The 19,575-nt window shown below is 48.6% G+C and overlaps 1 protein-coding gene across 4 annotated transcripts in view; it reads right to left on the bottom strand.

Moving 5' to 3' along the window:
• ATL1 (atlastin GTPase 1) overlaps nt 1-19,575 on the bottom strand; it is a 49,140-nt gene that overhangs the window by 27,965 nt on the left and 1,600 nt on the right. For 3 of the 4 annotated variants that reach the window (XM_083734816.1, XM_083734817.1, XM_083734818.1), the window contains exons 1-2: nt 10,528-11,009; nt 3,906-4,153 (exon numbers count right to left, since the gene is read on the bottom strand). In XM_083734816.1, the coding sequence (XP_083590942.1) occupies nt 3,906-4,153; nt 10,528-10,561 (282 nt within the window). In that variant the 5' untranslated portion in view covers nt 10,562-11,009. Of the gene's footprint in view, nt 1-3,905; nt 4,154-10,527; nt 11,010-19,575 lie in introns of those variants that run through there. The other variant, XM_083734819.1, reaches the window with a different exon arrangement.

The following is a 19,575-nucleotide window of genomic DNA, read 5'->3' as shown; positions in this document are numbered from 1 at the left end:
TTGGCCGAGGGAGCCGGCGTACAGCTTCTGGGTCATATGGCCAGCATGACTAAGCCACTTCTGGCGAACCAGAGCAGCGCACAAAAACGCTGTTTATCTTCCCGCCGGAGCGGTACCTATTTATCTACTTGCACTTTGACGTGCTTTTGAACTGCTAGGGTGGCAGGAGCAGGGACCGAGCAACGGGAGCTCACCCGGTCGCAGGGATTCGAACCGCCGACCTTCTGATCAGCAAGTCCTAGGCTCTGTGGTTTAACTCACAGCGCCACCTGCGTCCCCCCACGTTAGTGCTGTCCCAAGTACAATCCAAATGGCTTACTTCAGAGGCTTTTCCAGTGGAAAAGTTGCCGAGGCTAAAAATAATGGGAAAAGCAGGAAGCAGACCAGATCCACCATATTCTTTTAATTGGATTTAATATTGCATCTTTACAGTGCTGTAACGTGTCCTGGGACCTTATGGTGAAAAGATCCTGGCTGGCGTCTCTGTTGCATTTGAATGGCTTTTAGACGTGTGTTCCTGTTCTTCTTGCTTTAAATTGTTTTTATAGATACCTATAATGGCTTAAATAGATGCAAATGTTCCAGCAGCCTCGCTTCAAGTGCACAATTGTTCTGAGCATGCTTTTATTGCACCGTAAATTGTTCCGGGATGCCATGTGGATATTGATGGGTAAAGGAAATAAATCAATGACAATGAAAACACACACTACTATTATGGCTGGGAAGCTGGGGCTACACGCAGATCAATAGCTCTCAAGATCTTGGCAATGTGTCTGCTTGGGGTGCCAAATGTCTGGGGCGTCCCCGGAGCTGTCAGAACAACCCGCTGTGTTGCATTCTGGACGCTGGACAGATCCTCTCAACATTAGGACTGGCCAGACATTTAGGTGAGTTCTGGGACAAGGAGCTGGCCCCTAGCCCACGCCCCCTAGCCCAAAGAGGAGAGCCAGCCATTCCTCCTTACAGCACCTTCCCTGCTTAACCCCCAAGTGGCAAGGGCACGGTGTTAGAATTCCTGCTCCGTGATTGCAGTCATGGGATTGTTGTCTATCACATGACGGTGTATGTTTTGACTCCACAGAGTGGGAAGCGACGGAGACAGGATGTTTGTGTTCCTGTGTTCCGTGAAGTGGGACTATTGTCCTTTGTTCTTTTTTTCTTTGCTGTCTGATGCTAGAGAGAGAGGGAGCCATGTTGCAGTGCTCCGTGTGTGTTGATATGTAAATAAAGTAGATTAGCCAAAATGCTGAGTTGCTGAGGTCTGTTATGCAACTGCGCAAACTCTGCGGATCCCTAACATAGCTGTCAACTTTTCCCTTTTCTTGAGAGGAATCCTATTCGGAATAAGGGAATTTCCCTTTTAAAAAGGGGAAAGTTGGCAGCTATGATCCCTAAGTGTGCGGGTCTGTTGGCATCGGTCGCTGTGATGTTCGGGCTGAAGAAAGCTTTTGAAGCTCCCGAACAAACGACCAGGAGGGAGAGAACATGCCAGTCGGGCATGTGTCTCTGCCAGGGTCCTACTCGAGTGTAGGCTGAACTCCTGACACACCGCTCGTGCTTCACCACCACCCCAGTAGGAGAAAGCCTTCGGGAACCATCAGGGACAAGCCAGTTCACTGCTCTCCCCATCCCCACCCTCCATTGCCTGGGACCCTTAAAAGGAAGCGTTGCTGTTTCGGTACGTATTCTCGCTCTCTCTTAAATGTTTTTATGTGGAATAGTAATCCTGCTGTCTTTTTGGCAGGAAAACAAATGCATTTTATCGCTTCTGAAATGTTCAGATTTAGCATTACTTTTATTGTATTGTTGTTTATTAAATTTTTAAATTATTTTTTTTAAATTATTAAATTTAATAATTTTAATTTCATTAATTATTAAATTATTAATTATTAAATTTATATGCCACTCTTCATCCAAAGATTGCGGGGTGGTTTACAACATACAGTGGTACCTTGGGATGCGAACGGGCTCCGATCCAGAACTCCGTTCGCATCCTGAATGGAACGTAAGACGCGACAGTGGGTCTGTGTGTGCACGGGTCGTGATTTGCCGCTTCCGCACATGTGTATGACGTCATTTTGACCGCCTGCGCATGCGTGAGTGGCGAAACCTGGAAGTAACGCGCTTTGTTACTTCTGGGTTGCCGCTGAACGCAACCCAAAAGCGCTCAGCCTGAAGCACATTCAACCCGAGGCATGACTGTAAAATAAATTCAAAATTAAAAGCCTAACAAAACAAACAAACCCCCCACCAAAATATTATTACTTATTACATTTATTTCATAGCAGCACAGAATCGTAGCCTTAGACGGGATCCCAAGGATCATCTAACCTCCTGCAATGCAGGAATGTCAACTAAGGCATCTATGGCATCCATCAAACCTTTGCATTGGTTTATTTCTATTTGCATTTTTCATTTCATTTCATTTATTAGTCGCTTTTCCCTGCCAGCCTGACTCAGAGTGGCTTACACACATACACAAACACATACCACACCCTAACCAACAAAAGCCCACATACGTTCATAAATAAAATCAAGAATTCATTTTAACACATTAAAGATAAAGGCCAACGGTCTGGTGAAAGAGGAATGTTTTTGCCTGGTGCCTAAAGGTGTGTAGTGAGTGACGGTGCCATGCAAGCCTCCCTGGGGGGAGAATTCCACAAGCAGGGAGCCAGCACAGAAAAGGCCCTCCTGACGGACACAAATTTGCATCTGCACTGTTTGTGAGCTGCCTTGGGGTGCTTTTGTTTTTCTGCCGAAAGGAGGAGTATGAATAAATAAGAACAGAACATCTGCCCAACCTCACCTATTGAAATTGAAATTCTTTATTGTCACTTGTACAACTTGTATACAGTGAGATTATACGAGCACCCATAGCTGTCAACCTTCCCTTTTTTTGCAGGAAATCCCCTTATTCCAGCACCGTTTCCCGCTGCTTCCCGCATTGTTAGATATCCCGTAGACTGTCCCCAGGACAGGTGAGGCTGCTGATCCCTTATTTTCAAATCTGAAAGTTGACAGCTATGCAAGCACCCCTCACTCAGCTCTCTCAGTCTTAATTCCCCTCGTTTACTGACGCACACCCACCAAACCCGAAAGCCAGTGGCCCTGTTATTGTTTTTTTTAAATAATATTTATTAAAGTTTCAAAGAAGTTACAAAGATAAAAAAGAGAAAATAAACAAAAAATACAAAATACAAAACAAAAAAATAAAAATAAAAACAAAAACAATTTAAAAACACATCATCTTTTCCATATCTTGTCTTTCATTTACTTGTTTCCCTGACCTCCTCACACCTCCCTTTTTTGTATTCTAGTTCAATTAGTAATTTCAGCAAATCCTTTCCATTTTTGCTTTTATCTTGATAATTCATCTTAATATATTATAACTTTACATTTTCACCTAATAACACTCAATTTTTATTAAATAATTTATCTTAAAAGTCTAACCTGTTAATTAACTCAACAAGTCCTTCCATCTTTCTCTACTATATTCTGTCATTCAGTTTGCCGTAATTTATTTTAACCTTATCTTACCATAAAATACCTTAAATCTTAAGACTTAATACTTATTTATACATCACTCCTTATATCATTTTTACTAAAGCCAAATAGTTTCCCCTGTTGTTATCTTTTCATTCGGCAGCCTAACAGCCCACGGATAGCAGCTGTTCTTTACCCTGTTGGCACAACTAATAAAAAAAAAAGTGCCGGCCAGGGCGTGAATCATCCCTGAGAATTTTCCTCACTCTCCTGAGGCAACGTTCTTCCGCTATTTCATCCAACAGATTCACAGGACAGCCCATGATATAATATTGCAAGGGCAGTGGACGGATCCCAAAAGCTAATTTGGTCCTGCCCTTGTGGGGAGGCCCTGAAGATGCCATGTGAGGCCCACCTACCATGTTGTACATGTATCTCAACATGAAGTCCATCAGGAACGACTTGCCCTTCCGGAAAGCCCCTGCCACGGAGACGGCCACCACCTCGCGGTCTCGGACGGCTTCCGAAAGCAAGATGCGGTTGAGGGCCTCTTCGTCCAGCTCAAAGGAGTGGTCATCCTTTACAATGAGCACCTGCACCGGGCGGGCCTTCCCCTCGGACTCCTCCTCCTCCGAGCTCCACTCGTAATTCTTTTCAGAGAACCCGCCTGTGTCAGGAGAGAGCAGCCCCCAGGGTCAGGTCCCAGCAACAGAGGGTAGAGCTGAATCAGCCCCTTCAACCACCGCCCTCCAGCTCCCGTCAGCCTCAGCCATCATGCCCAATGGGCCAGGAATCATAGAATCGTACAGTTGGGAGGGACCCTCAAGAATCATCTAGTCCAACCCTCTGCAATTGTCATACACTGGAGGATGGATGGCAGAGGATGGAGGATGGTTGAAGAATGGATGGCGGCTAACAGATTGAGGTTGAATCCTGACAAGACAGAAGTACTGTTTTTGGGGGACAGGGGTCGGGCAGGTGTGGAGGACTCCCGGGTCCTGAATGGGGTAACTGTGCCCCTGAAGGACCAGGTGTGCAGCCTGGGAGTCATTTTGGACTCACAGCTGTCCATGGAGGCTCAGGTTAATTATGTGCCCAGGGCGGCTGTTTACCAGCTCCATCTGGTACGCAGGATGAGACCCTCCCTGCCCGCAGACTGTCTCACCAGAGTGGTGCATGCCCTGGTTATCTCCCGCTTGGACTACTGCAATGTGCTCTACGTGGGGCTACCTTTGAAGGTGACCCAGAAACTACAGCTAATCCAGAATGTGGCAGCTGGACTGGTGACTGGGAAAGGCTGCCGAGACCACATAGCACCAGTCTTGAAAGACCTACATTGGCTCCCAGTACGTTTCCGAGCACAATTCAAAGTGTTGGTGCTGACCTTGAAAGCCCTAAACGGCCTTGGCCCAGTATACCTGGAAGAGCGTCTCCAACCCCATCATTCTGCCCAGACACTGAGGTCCAGCTCTGAGGGCCTTCTGGCAGTTCCCTCCCTGCGAGAACTGAGGTTACAGGGAACCAGGCAGAGGGCCTTCTCAGTAGTGGCGCCTGCCCTGTGGAACGCCCTCCCGTCAGATGTCAAGGTAATAAACAACTATTTTACTTTTAAAAGACAACTGAAGGCTAGTGTCTAATGCTGTATTGTTTTTAATATTCGGTTAGAAGTCACCCAGAAACCCAGCCAGATGGGTTGGGTATAAATTATTATTATTATTATTATTATTATTATTATTATTATTATTATTATTGACACAATGCAGGAATCTCAACTAGAACATCCTTGACAGATGGCCATACAGCCTCTACTTAGAAACCTGCAAGGAAAGAGCGTCCACCACCTTTCATGGGAGTCTGTTCCACTGTCTAACAACTCTTACTGTCAGAAAATTATTTCTGATGTTTAGCCTGATTCTCTCGTGTTGGGATTTGTAGCCCAGAACACCTGGGGGAAGGTTCTAGATTCAGGTACATAGCCGTGTTGGTCTGATGCAGTCGAAATATTTTTTAAAAATAAAAAATTGTCCAGTAGCACCTTAGAGACCAACTAAGTTTGCCTTGTAGAAACCACCTAGGGACATGGATGGGGCTGTGGTCTAAAGCACTGAGCCTATTGGGCTTGCTGATCAGAAGGTCAGTGGTTCGAATCTCCGTGACGGGGTGAGCTCCCGTTGCTCGGTCCCAGCTTCTGCCAACCTAGCAGTTCGAAAGCACACCAGTAGATAAATAGGTACCACTGTGGCGGGAAGGTAAATGGCGCTTCTGTGTGCTCTGATTTCCATCACGGTGTCCCGTTACACCAGGAGCGGTTTAGTCCTGCTGGCCACATGACCCAGAAAGCTGTCTGCGGACAAACACTGGCTCCCTTGGCCTGAAAGCAAGATGAGGCCGCAGCCCATAGTCTCCTTTGACTGGACTTAACCACCCAGGGGTCCTTTACCTTTACCTTTAGAAACCACCTAACCCAGGTAGAGCAATGACAAACCTGGACAGCATCTTAAAAAGTAGAGATATCACCTTGCAAACAAAGGTCCGTATAGTAAAAGCTCTGGTTTTCCCTGTAGTGATGTATGGAAGTGAATGCTGGACCATAAAGAAGGCTGATCGCCGAAGAATTGATGCTTTTGAATTCTGGTGCTGGAGGAGACTCTTGAGAGTCCCATGGACTGCAAGAAGATCAAACCTCTCCCTTCTGAAGGAAATCAGCCCTGAGTGCTCACTGGAAGGACAGATCCTGCAGCTGAGGCTCCAAGACTTTGGCCACCTCATGAGAAGAGAAGACTCCCTGGAAAAGACCCTGATGTTGGGAAAGATGGAGGGCACAAGGAGAAGGGGACGACAGAGGACGAGATGGTGGGACAGTGTTCTCCAAGATACAAACATGAGTCTGACCAAACTGCAGGAGGCAGTGGAAGACAAGAGTGCCTGGCGTGCTCTGGTCCAGGGGGTCACGAAGAGTCGGACACGACTAAACGACTAAACAACAACAAACCCAGGTAGTCTTCCTGTACCAGAAGTGGCTCTCTTGGATCTCAGACAAAGAAGGTCTTTTGCACCAGCTGCTACCTGAGCCTTCTTTTAAGGAGAGACGAAAGACTGAGCCCTGGCTATTCTGTATGCAAAGTACATACACACTCTTTTACTGAGCTATGGGCCCCTCCATCCTTGCCATTCAATCTGGTTGCAAACTCACTGTCAATTATCGGTGAATTTGGCAGCATTTTAAAGCTGCTTTTGCACTGCAAGAAACCAGCCCCCGCCCTAGCATGAGCCAGCACAGAAAGTGACTTCCAAGAAAGCTATTTCTGGCCCCAACTGATTCTCATTTGCCTGGAAATAAAGGGACTTGGTCCATCACACAACCCAAGATGTGCTTTCAAGCCAATCGGGTCTTCCTTTGCTTTGGCAACATCTTAGGGAAGGTCACCTCTGCAATTATATTGCCCATTAAGCTGTTTGGTTTTAAAAGTCACCGGGGAAGTTTTCCTTAAATAATTTAAACAACAACAACACAACAAACCTGTTATTTATCACATGTGCAATTCGCCACAAAGCTGAACAGAAACTTCAACCATAATAAAAACAAAAAAAATTCCTTCCAGTAGCACCTTAAAGACCAACTAAGTCAGTTCTTGGTATGAGCTTTCGTGTGCATGCACACTTCTTCAGATACACTGAAACAGAAGTTTCCAGACCCTTCTATATAGTGAGAAGGTGGGGAGGGGTATTACTCAGAAGGGTGGTGGGAATGGGTGATTGGCAGATAGCTGTGATGAGCCTGTTGACGACTCTTAACGACTGCAATAGGTCTTACAGGAAGAAGCAAGGGGTGAAAAGGTGAAAAATGGCTTTGTCATGTATAATGAGATAAGAATCCAAGGTCTTTGTTCAGGCCAGGTTTCTCCATGGTTTTAAGTTTGGTGATAAGTTGTAATTCAGCAGCTTCTCTTTCCAGTCTATTTCTGAAATTCCTTTGTAGTAAAACAGCTACTTTGAGATCTTGTATAGAATGTCCTGGGAGATTGAAGTGTTCTCCTACTGGTTTCTCTGTCTTGTGATTCCTGATGTCCGATTTATGTCCGTTTATTCTTTGGCGTAAGGTCTGGCCTGTTTGTCCAATATAGAGAGCTGAAGGACACTGTTGGCGTCTCTGAAGGACACTTCAGCTCTCTATATTGGACAAACAGGCCAGACCTTACGCCAAAGAATAAACGGACATAAATCGGACATCAGGAATCACAGACCTCTCAGTCCACTCTCTTGGGGGAAGGCTGATCTGTTGTCTTTGAAAGCAGACCTCTCTTGGGGGAAGGCTGATCTGTTGTCTTTGAAAGCAGCGGGCTCTCCACAACCCAGCCACATGCAGCCTTTGTGGAACATACTACGGGTGTTCCAGGGTCCATTTTCACTTTGGAGGAGGCTGGAACAGGGAAGACTAACTGTTCTGGCCAGCGTTTCACATGATCCAGGCCATAAGGTCGTAGCCAGTGGTGGCTGGTGGCTGTTGGAGCTGGTAGGACCCACAGGGAGACCCACAACAGGCAGGCAGTGACTGCCAGAACCACCCCATGAAAAGGCAGACAGGCAGGCAGGCCAGACTGAGATTGGTGGGGCAGTGCCCCATTTGCCCTAACCATAGGCTGCATGTACCATTTTTTAAAAAAGAAAAGTTCATTTGGCTGCTTTTGACACAGTTAATGTGAACCACCCTGGTCTAGGACAGCAGCTGCATTTTAAAAAATATAATACCATAGCTATTTTCCCAGTGCCTGTTCATCGAAATGTACAGAAATGAGTAATGGTTTCATATGCATTTTTTTAAATTGCAAATTGCAATTTTATTTATATATATATATAAATTAATAAGGGTGTTTGCCAATTCTGGATGCAGTGAACTAGACTGGTGAACCATATGCAACTTTAGAATTTTCTACAGCAACTCACCCCATCCCACCCACCCCATCAGCCCTGGGGATTTGCTGTCTGATATTCTTCCCTAGCTGGTAAATCCTGGTGAGGGGCGAAAGAGAGAGAGGGGGGGGGCTGTTCCAACTGGAAAACACCACAATGGCCTTTCCCCTTCTTCCTTCTGCTTCCCCTCCTCTCACCTGGACACCTCATCCTCCTTCAAATGCAACACTGCACAGTCACGATGAATCGCTTAAACTCAACTCACCTTCCCCACTTCGCACTTTGTTCTGCAAGCGCAACCAGATAATGTATCTGGAAAGCTATTGGGTGAAAAGGGAGGGGAATCCCCAATAAAGCGTTCCAATAACTGGGTGTGTGCCTCCCTTTTAAGGTAAACCCCCAGTTCCAAACCCACAATCCCACACACTGGATCTATTCCACGTAAACCACCCCCCTTGTGCACAGTCCACCACCACCATTTTAATCAGGATTAATTAATGGGGCATTTACAACAAATTCAGTGGTCACCACTATTGATATGGTTTGGAATCTTACCTACAACAGGTATGTGTCATAAGTGTGCATGGGATAAGGGTGTTGTTGTTGTTGTTGTTTTAAATGACTGGGTGGCTAAGGAAGGACTAGAAGGTGGCACTGAGTTCCCTAGAACAAGAGACCTCTTTTTTTGTTCCAGCTGCACTGACTACCAATTCATTCCTGGGCTCAGTTGTCTCAGTCCTGGACTTTACATTTAAAGCTCTGAACCACGGCTGGGGAAAGTGGTACCCTCTAGATGCAGCTGGACTCCCACGTCCATCATCCCTGACCATTGGCCATGCCAGGTGGGGCTGCTGGGAGTTGGAGTCCCAGAACATCAGGTGGGCCACAGGTTCCCCACCCCGATCAATATCCTCTTTACAGCGCAGCACCCAGAACAGGAAACAGCACTCCAGAAATGGTCCGACTAGTGCAGAATTAAGTCAAACTCTTGTTCCTCGTGACTCAGAAACAAAGCTTCTCTCAATGCAGTCTTAAAACTGTGTTAGCTGACTCATGTTTGACTTGTGATCAAGTGCAACCTCCAAAACACCCTTCACATGAACACATCAGGGATCCCTCGTCATGTTTGTTGCTTCCTCCCCAAACTTTGCACTGGTCTCTGTTGGGCCTCTGTTTTCTACTCCTTTCTATCAAGGTCTGTTTTGAGCTTTATCCCAGACTCCTGTGGTGTCAGGTGCTCCTCCCAGTTCTGTGTCATCCGCTAATTTCACAAGGGTTATGCGATGCCCAGAATTCCTACATAATGCCACCTTATTCCGTTAGCTGCCTGCAGCATCTCTGGGTGGGAAGGCAACCCACAAAATGCAGTAAATATACACGTGCATTAAAATTCACCCCCTTTCCTGCTGATTCAACCTCCTAGCAAACACACTCGGCACCACACCTTTGTGTCTTAGGAGATTTCCATCAGTTCACACATTATCACAACACAGAGACACCCTGCACAAAACTCCCAAGCCTGGGGAAGGGGGCTTAGAATAAGGTGCCTCCTTGTGCAGGGAGATCACGCCTAAAATTCATGATTGAAAAAGGATCAGATCGCACCCACTCCTGCAAAAGCAACAATCACACATTATTTAAAACAGGGGGGGGGGGGGAGAAACACTACCTTTGGCCACCAAGGAGTGCTAACGGGCTACTAAAATGCATCTTACACCCAGACACCCTTTTTTTTTTTTTTTTTTTTTTGCAAGGCTACCCTGTCTGGACCACCGTCTTCCAATACAGGGGTTGTTTACTTCTGACAAGGGGGAAGAGAAGAAACAATGGCAACCCGCTCCCCACCCCTTCCATCTCTTTGGCCCCATTGTTCATCCTCTCCCTCTACCCCCCCCCCCAGCCCCACAATCTGCCGGCCGGCGGGGCTGCATCCATCCATCCTCCCTGCGCCCTGCGCGATGCGCCCCCGGGGTGGAGCCACAGCCGGGGCCGCCTGGGAGCTGGGGGGCAACATTGGGGATGGGCGCAGGGACGGACGGCTCCTCCTGGCCTTCCTACCGCGCGCCCCGCTCCAGGATCGCCGGGGAGAGCCGGGGAAGGCCGCAGGAAGCGCGGCCGGGCCAGACCTACCCCAGCTGTTCCTCTCCTTGCGGTGCTTGGCCATGATCGCCGCGCCCGGTGGCGGCGGCTGCGGCTGCCGCGTCGCAGGAAGGCGGTGGGGAGCCTGGGCCGGGCCTGGGGATGCGGCGGCGGCGGCGAGGCGAGGACGAGCGCTGCTGCCGCTGCCTCTGCCTCTGCCTGGCCGAGGGAAGCGGCGCTCAGCTGCGCATCTCCGGCGGGAGGGCGCAGGGAGTGGCGGCGCAATCCTGCTGGGGCGCAACGGCGGCTGGGCGGGGACGGGGCGCCCCCTCCGCCGGCGTCAGCCTCCGCCTGCTTCGGGCGCGCGCGCGCGCGCGTCGGGGATCGCGGGGAGGCCGCAGCGCGGGAGCACCTGCAGGCGGCGGAGGCGGCCGCGGCCACGCGCGCGCGGCCGAGGCGCCGCTCCCGGCGCGCAGCCGGCACTACAAATGCGCCCAAGAAGCAGCATCGCAGCCGGGCGCGCGGGACCCCTCGAGCTTGGGTCCCGGGGACGCCCCTTGGGTTTTCCCCAGACCCGGGTGCACCTCGGCTTGGCTTTTGGTTGGAACAAGCCCCTGCCCCGGGCAGCTTACAATCTGCGGTGCGCTGCGCCGCCGGAGAGGGAGGCTGGGGTCAACAGGAAAGGGCGCGCGCGCACGTGTGAACGGCACACGCGTGTTTCTGGGAGTGGGGTCTTCTGCAACAGGCGTTGCCCGGACGAGTCTCCGCATCTCTGCAGGTGTGTTAAAGTGCAACAGGAGATGCGGAGGATGCCGAGGCCAGGTTTGGGTACCGGAAAAGCAGAGGATGCAGCGTCTCTTAAGGCCAGGCATCTCGTTAGCTGTTCCCAAACCTTCACGACCAAGGCAGGCATGCATGTATTTATGTTGTATGCCGCCCTTCATCCGAAGATCCAGGCTGGTTCACAACAGAAAAAACACACGAAATGAGAATACAAAATACAGTACGCAATAAAACAAAAACACAAACTGGTGAATGCCACACTTACAACCAGTTCCTTGTCTGGATGCAGTGTTGTTGTTGTTGAGTCGTTTAGTCGTGTCCGACTCTTATTGACCCCCTGGACCAGAGCACGCCAGGCCCTCCTGTCTTCCACTGCCTCCTGCAGTTTGGTCAAACTCATGCTGGTAGCTTCAAGAACACTGTCCCACCATCTCGTCCTCTGTCGTCCCCTTCTCCTTGTGCCCTCCATCTTTCCCAACATCAGGGTCTTTTCCAGAGAGTCTTCTCTTCTCATGAGGTGGCCAAAGTCTTGGAGCCTCAACTTCATGATCTGTCCTTCCAGTGAGCACTCAGGGCTGATTTCCTTCAGAATGGAGAGGTTGGATCTTCTTGCAGTCCATGGGACTCTCCAGAGTCTCCTCCAGCACCATAATTCAAAAACTCACCCGCCTAGCCGACGCTAACACTCCTGCACTTCGCAACAGCCTCCTAATCTTTGTCTGTCCCCTCACCGCCAGAAGCAGCCTATTGCCCACCCAATTGCCGCAGCAACACCCAATCAACACCACCCCTTGCCGCAGACAAAACCTAGTCTTATACACGGAAAAGTACGGTATCTACCCGCCGCGCTGAATTCAGTAGGACTCCCAGGTAAATGTGCAGGTGATGGCAACCCTACGAACGCTTCTCTTGGAGTCAGTCCCTTTGGCTTACTTCTGAGTAGACATGCACAGGATCACACTGTTCCCAGGCTAGCACAGTGAAGATGGCAATGCCAGAATGGCTCTGCTCTGCTTTCACAGTTGGAGGTAGCGATGGTTCTAAATATCATCTGGGAACTGCAAGAGGGGAGAATATTACAGTATTGTTCTCTGTTCAAGGATTTCCGGCAGGCATCTGGTTGACGGCTGTGAGAATAGGATGCTGGACTGCACGGGTCATTGGCCTGATCCAGCACGCTCTTGTTATGTTCTTCATAGGCCTGGATCCGGCCTGTTGCTGCCATGATAGCAGCTCAGGATCTAGCAGATCCAGTTCTGCCCCTAAAACGCTTCCACTGGCAGCCACTGGTGAGCAGGGCTTGGTGGAAGGATCCCAAACCCCTTCAAAAGGTCAGATAAAGAAGCAGGTCTAGATTGCTCTGTTTGCTGGTCTTACTAACATAAGAAGATCTGGTCAAGGTCCTATCTAGTCCAGCATCCTGTTCTCACAGTGGCCAGTGATACGATACAATACGATCATCTTTATTGTCATTGTCCCATAGAGAACAACGAAATTGAAAAAATCTACATCAGGCCTTCAAAAACCAGCAAGCCTGCTATCCCAGCCTGGTTAACCCCCTAAAAACTCTGATACCCCATAATTAAATACAATATACTCCCACAGAGACTACCTTACACTGCGTTTAAAACCAAAATCACATTTGGATAGAAACTGTTTCTCAGGTGGCTAGTCCTAGTCTTTATAACCCTGTACCTTCTTGCAGAAGCTGAAAGAGATCATTTCCGGGGTGCACACTATCCTGTACTATCTGTGCAGCTTTCTTATGGCACCTGGAAGCGTAGATTTGATCCAAGGTGGGAAGAGTGCACCCAGTTATTCTCTCTGCAGTTTTTACAACCCTGGACAGCATTGTTTTTCCCCTGACCGTGCAGCTCCCAAACCACACACACAGACCATAAGTGAATACACTCTCCACAGTACAGTGGCGTAGTGTGGGTTGTCAGCACCCGGGGCAAGGCAAGTAATTTGCGCCCCCTAACCCGTGGATTTGCACCTCTAACCCGTGGATTTGCGCCCCCTAACCCTAACCCCCAGATGTTGTGGCCGGTGCGGCCGGCCCCCCCTGCACCCCCCACGCTACACCACTGCCACAAAGTAGTGCGAGGCTTAATCACATGGCGGGGAAGAAGGCAGCAACTGGGTCCCGGGGGCGTCTCTGATGTGGCCTTACGGGCACCATTTGCAAGCGGGGAGCGGCACCCCATCCGCGCGAGCGCGCCCCCAGACGCAGGAGCCGCGCAGGCAGGGCTGGGGGCTGAGGCGCCAATGGAGGGCAGATGAAGGGCCTGCGAAGCCCTCGAGCACCAGAGAGCTGCTCCTGGTTTCGCGGGGGGGGGGGCTCGGCCGGGGGCGGCAGCCCTTTTGTCCGCAGGATGGCAGCGGCGCCACCGGCCAGCCCCATTACCGGCCCGGCCAGCCTCCCGGGGCGCCAGGGCTCCGCCGCAACTAACACCTTCCCTCCAAAACTGGGCTGGTCGGATGTAGTTCTCTCCCGCGCTCAGCTCTGCGCTGGGCGGCCGCTGCATTTTCCCTCCCCCAGATAGTCCCTCCCTCGCTCTCTCTCCGCTTCGCAACGCACGCCTGGCACCCTCCCCCTCCACAGTGGGCGGCGACCCGGCAGCTCGGATCAGATTCGCACAGCCAGCACTGTGAGAGAGAGAGTGAGCCAGGACCAGGTAGGGGCAGAGAGCTCCGAGTGCGCCCCCAAAAATGTTGCGCCCGGTGCGGCTGGCACCCCTTGCACCCCCCACGCTACGCCACTGCCACAGTACAATGGTAAAATGCCATCAACAGGTCCTTTGAGAGATTATTTTTCTGGAGGATTCTCAACCAGATGCCGGTGGAAGGCTTACAAATGGGACCCGAGCATAAGAACCACTCTGCTCACCTGTGGTCTCCAGCAAGTGGTATTCAGAAGCCTGATCCCATGGAAATTACTTCCCTGGCATATCTACTTAACATGGCAGAGGGAAGGGCTTACTGGCAGGCGTTACACTGGTATAAAGGTAAAGTGACCCCTGACCATTAGGTCCAGTCTTGGCCGACTCTGGGGTTGCACTCTCATCTCGCTCTATAGGCCGAGGGAGCCGGCGTTTGTTCACAGACAGCTTCCGGGCCATGTGGCCAGCATGACTAAGCCGCTTCTGGCAAACCAGAGCAGCACACGGAAATGCCATTTACCTTCCTGCCAAAGTGGTACCTATTTATCTACTTGCACTTTGACATGCTTTCGAACTGCTAGGGTGGCAGGAGCAGGGACCGAACAACGGGAGCTCACCCCGTTGCGAGGATTCAAACTGCCCACCTTCTGATCAGCAAGTCCTAGGCTCTGTGGTTTAACCCACAGCGCCACCTGTGTCCCTTTACACTGGTATAGAGGGCCAAAAAGGGGGGTTACGCCATGGGCAGGGGACGGATGTGTTGGAGGCAGGGCGACGGGTAAACAAAGCGACTGTATTCCCAGAATAGCCAACGAGCTGCCCTCCAGATGTTGGACTGCAGTTCCCATCTCCCCTTTCTGTTGGCCATGCTGCCTGAGGCTGATGGGAGTTGTAGTCCAACAAGATCTGCAGGACACCACATTGGTCAGCCCTGCTGTACCCTAACTCCCTTCATTCAGTTACAGATAGGTAGCCGTGTTGGTCTGCCATAGTCAAAACAAATTTATTTTTTTCCCTTCCAGTAGCACCTTAAAGACCAACTAAGTTAGTTTTTGGTATGAGCTTTCGTGTGCATGCACACTTCTTCAGATACACAGTGTATCTGAAGAAGTGTGCATACACAGTGTATCTGAAGAAGTGTGCATACACAGTGTATCTGAAGAAGTGTGCATGCACACGAAAGCTCATACCAAAAACTAACTTAGTTGGTCTTTAAGGTGCTACTGGAAGGGGGGGGAATTCCCCCCCCCTTTATTCACTGATTCTGTCCACATACCTCAGTGGAGTCTTTGCTATCAAAAATGCAGGGGCAACTGAATTTACAGGAGTTGGGGTTCAGTCAAGTTGCTGCAGGAAACAATCAAAGTCCGCTCACACAAAGGGACATTCTTTCACTCCACCCCACCCATTCTAAATCTGCTCTGGATGGCCTGGGGGAATCCCACACTGTGTGCAGTTGTGTCTATTAACTTCACTGGACCTACTCAGAGTAAGACCACCATCGAAACAATCCAAAAAAGCATTTTAAGATTTAATAATAATAATAATAATTTTTTATTTGTATCCCGCTCTCCCCAGCCAAAGCCAGGCTCAGAGCGGCTAACATCATCTAAATAAGACAATATGCATAATACAATATACAATATGCAAATAAAATAATGTTCAACATTCATTAAAACAATATAGAATAATATTAAATATCAGCATTTTAAAATTAAACAGAAATCTACTCAACAGTTACAACAAGTAGTTTCTAAAATCCAATCAATAAAACAACAGCAAACCACAGTGCACAACATAATACAATACAAAATGAGAAGCAGAGATTGGAGGGTAGGGCAAGGCAGGTGGAAGGAGGCCTTGCCTGATGAAGTCTCTCCCCTCATGCAAAGGATTGTTGTTGTTGTTGTTGTTTAGTCGTTTAGTTGTGTCCTACTCTTAGTTGTGTCCTACTCTTCTGGACCAGAGCACGCCAGGCACTCCTGTCTTCCACTGCCTCCCGCAGTCTGGTCAAACTCATGCTGGTAACCTTGAAAACACTTTTTTTAAAAAAAATTTTATAATATTTTTTATTAGTTTTATGAAATACAGAAAAAAGAATAAAGAGCATATTATAAAAAGTAGAAAAAGAAAGTTACAAATTTTTCTTATTCTTTTTTCCAAATCTACTGGACTTCCCCGCGTCCTCCCAACCCTGCATTCTCTGTGATACATAACATCTGCAATTTGTTAACTTGTTTCAATACTTATTGTATCTTCCATTTTATCATGTTACCCAATTTCAAATATATTATGACCCAAATCATGTACGTTTCCATTTTAACACAATAAAGTTGTTTCATTATTCTATCTCTGACTTCTTGTACCTTAATTTCCATTTCTTTAATTTAACATTACTGAAGCTAGAATTTCCTAAAAGGTGCGTTTTTTAACATTCATACAACTTATAATGTTTTTCCAAATAGTCTTTAAATTTTTTCCAGTCCTCGATTGTTTCTTCTCCCAAGTCTCGGATTCTGCCAGTCATTTCGGCCAGTTCCATGTAGCCATTAACTGCGTGTGCCATTCCTCCAGTGTGGGTAAATCTTGTGTCTTCCAATGTTTTGCAATCAGGATCCTTGCTGCTGTAGTAGCATACATAAAAAAAGTTCTGTCCTTCTTAAGCACTCTCTGGTCCACCATGCCCAGGAGGAAGGCCTCTGGTTTCTTAGGTAAGGTAAATCTAAGTACCTTTTTTAGTTCATTATGAATCATCTCCCAAAAGACCTTCACTTTCGGGCAAGTCCACCAGAGGTGAAAGAATGTCCCTTCCGCCTCTTTACATTTCCAACATTTATTGTCAGACAGGTGATATATCTTAGCCAGCTTGACTGGGGTCATGTACCACCGGTATATCATTTTCATAATGTTTTCCTTCAAGGCACTACATGCCGTAAATTTCATTCCGGTGTTCCATAACCTTTCCCAGTCTTCAAACATAATGTTATGCCCCAAATCCTGCGCCCACTTTATCATGGCGGATTTGACTGTCTCATCCTGAGTATTCCATTTAAGCAGCAGGTTATACATTCTCGAAAGTAGTTTACTTTTTGGTTCTAACAGTTCTGTCTCTAGTTTCGATTTTTCCACCTGGAATCCAACCTTCTTGTCTACTTTAAAGACCTCTTGAATTTGTGCATAATGCAACCAATCTCGCACCTTGTTTTTTAGTTTTTCCAAGCTCTGCAACCTCCAATTGTCTCCAATCTTTTCAATAATTTCCTCATATTTAGGCCAATTGGCTTCCATATTAGGTCTCTTACGTGCCTTGGCCTCCACCGGTGAGAGCCACCTCGGAGTCTTACTCTCCAATAAGTCTTTATATTTTGTCCAGACCATTAAAATTGCTCTCCTGACAATGTGGTTTTTAAACAGTTTGTGCACTTTAACCTTGTCATACCACAAATATGCATGCCACCCAAAAGCGTTGTCAAACCCTTCCAGATCTAGGACATCAGTGTTTTCCAGTAAGATCCAATCTTTCAACCAGCAGAAGGCTGCGGATTCATAATATAACCTCAAGTCTGGCAGGGCAAATCCCCCTCTTTCTTTCGCATCAGTTAATATCTTAAACTTTATTCGGGGCTTTTTGCGGTAACCTTGAAAACACTGTCCCACCTTCTCCTCCTCTGTCGTCCCCTTCTCCTTGTCCCCTCCATCTTTCCCAACATCAGGGTCTTTTCCAGGGAGTCTTCTCTTCTCATGAGGTGGCCAAAGTACTGGAGCCTCAGCTTCAGGATCTGTCCTTCCAGTGAACACTCAGGGCTGATTTCCTTCAGAATGGAGAGGTTGGATCTTCTTGCAGTCCATGGGACTCTCCAGAGTCTCCTCCAGCACCAGAATGCAAAGGATTAGGGTGCATCATTAAAGTGGGTGGATTCCCTTCCTAACCAGCCCTGCTTACTTTTGCAATAAGGCTTTTCCCCTCCCCCCCCCCCAGGTACCCCCCAAGTGGCTCTTGAGTGTTTGGGAGGGCGTGGGGTGGGAAAAGGGGGGGTGTCAACCCGCCTGGATGCTCGAAGCAGACAGAATGACGGGAAGAGTGCAATATTTAATTCCACCCTCTGTCTGCCTCATTGGCACAATCTTGCGCTTTGCTTTCTCAGAAATAAAGGGACAGAGGCAGGGGGATCTGGCCCACTCTGGTCTTGCATGTTAGAGATACAGTGCGGCAGAGCAAGAATATGTGTGTGATTGTGTGTGTTTTTCTGGGCAGGCTGTGACAGAAGAAGCCTGTTTTACTGAACCCATGTGCAAGAACAGATTTTATGCGGCTCACCCCAAGAGTGTTGGTGAGAATTGGCCTGTGGAATGACGTCTCAGAGAGGAATGATTGCCCATGCCTGCTATGTAGCAATGGTTCAAAATCATTTGTACATGAGAGACTTGCAGCAGGATTGGGGAACCCTTTTTCTGCCAAGGGCCATATTGGGCAATCTCCTTGGGGCCACATGCTGTTACAGTGGTGCCTCGCAAGACGAAATTAATTCGTTCCGGAAGTTTTTTCTTCTTGCGAGTTTTTCGTCTTGCGAAGCACGGTTTCCCATAGGAATGCATTGAAAATCAATCAATGCGTTCCTATGGAAACCGCCTTCAGACCAGGTCCGGGGACAGTCTGTCCCCCGACCTCTTCTGAAGGCTGGGGGGGGGGGGACAAGGGCTTTTCTTCCCACCCCCAGCATTTTTAAAAACCCCGGGACAGCGGAGGACTTCTCCGCTGTCCGGGGCGATCTTAAAATGCTGGCGCCTGCCAGCATTTTAAAAAACCCCGGGACCTCTTCTGAAGGCCGGCGGGGGGCGAAAGTCTTTGTCCCCCCTGCCTGCCTTCCCGGGGGCTTTTAAATCGCCCCCGGACAGCGGAGAAGTCCTCCGCTGTCCCGGGGTTTTTTAAAATGCTGGCGGGTGGCAGCGAAGGCTCCGCTGTCCTCCGCTGTCCCAGGGCGATTTAAAAGCCCCTGGGAAGGCAGGCAGGGGGGAGCAAAGACTTTCGCCCCCCGGTGGCCTTCAGAAGAGGTCCAGGACCCATGGCAGAGACCCCGTGAGGAGCCTCGCTGCAGCATTCTGCACCCGCTGGAGTTTCTGGGACAGCTTCAAGGGCAGCCGCGCGTAGAGCAAATTACAGTAGTCAAGCCTGGAGGTGACCGTTGCATAGATCACTGTGGCCAGGGCAGGGCGGGAGTTCTAGCCAAAACTAAACAGGATGAGAAGTAGGGTCAGTGATGAGTGTGGCCTGGGGAGAATTGTCAGCAATATAATTTTAAAAAATTAAAACTCTGGCCTGGCCTAGAGTTTTAATTTTTTAAAATTATATTGCTGACACTTCTCCACTGCTGTTTTAAGGTTCGTGGAGATTCATATTTCTAATATATGTTTACTTATGATTCCATGACATCACAGCAGCTGAACCAGTACCATCCCATAGTAAGCAACAGCCCTTTTGTTAGCCCATTGTGTAGGTAAGATGTGATCTAATTATCAGCTTCAGCGATAACCCACATAATTGCTTTGGTTGGAGTCTTACATTACATTACAGAACCACTTCCTGTATTTGGCAGGTGGGTTTTTAATGGTTTCTGATGAGAGTACTGATTATATTTGTGGTGGGGATGTATTG

This window comes from Podarcis gaigeae (genome assembly GCF_964106915.1).
Source record: "Podarcis gaigeae genome assembly, chromosome: 1".
In the NCBI taxonomy this organism is placed as follows: domain Eukaryota; kingdom Metazoa; phylum Chordata; class Lepidosauria; order Squamata; family Lacertidae; genus Podarcis; species Podarcis gaigeae.
Note: the sequence above shows the minus strand (reverse complement) of the source record. Positions and strands in the feature narration are given on the sequence as shown.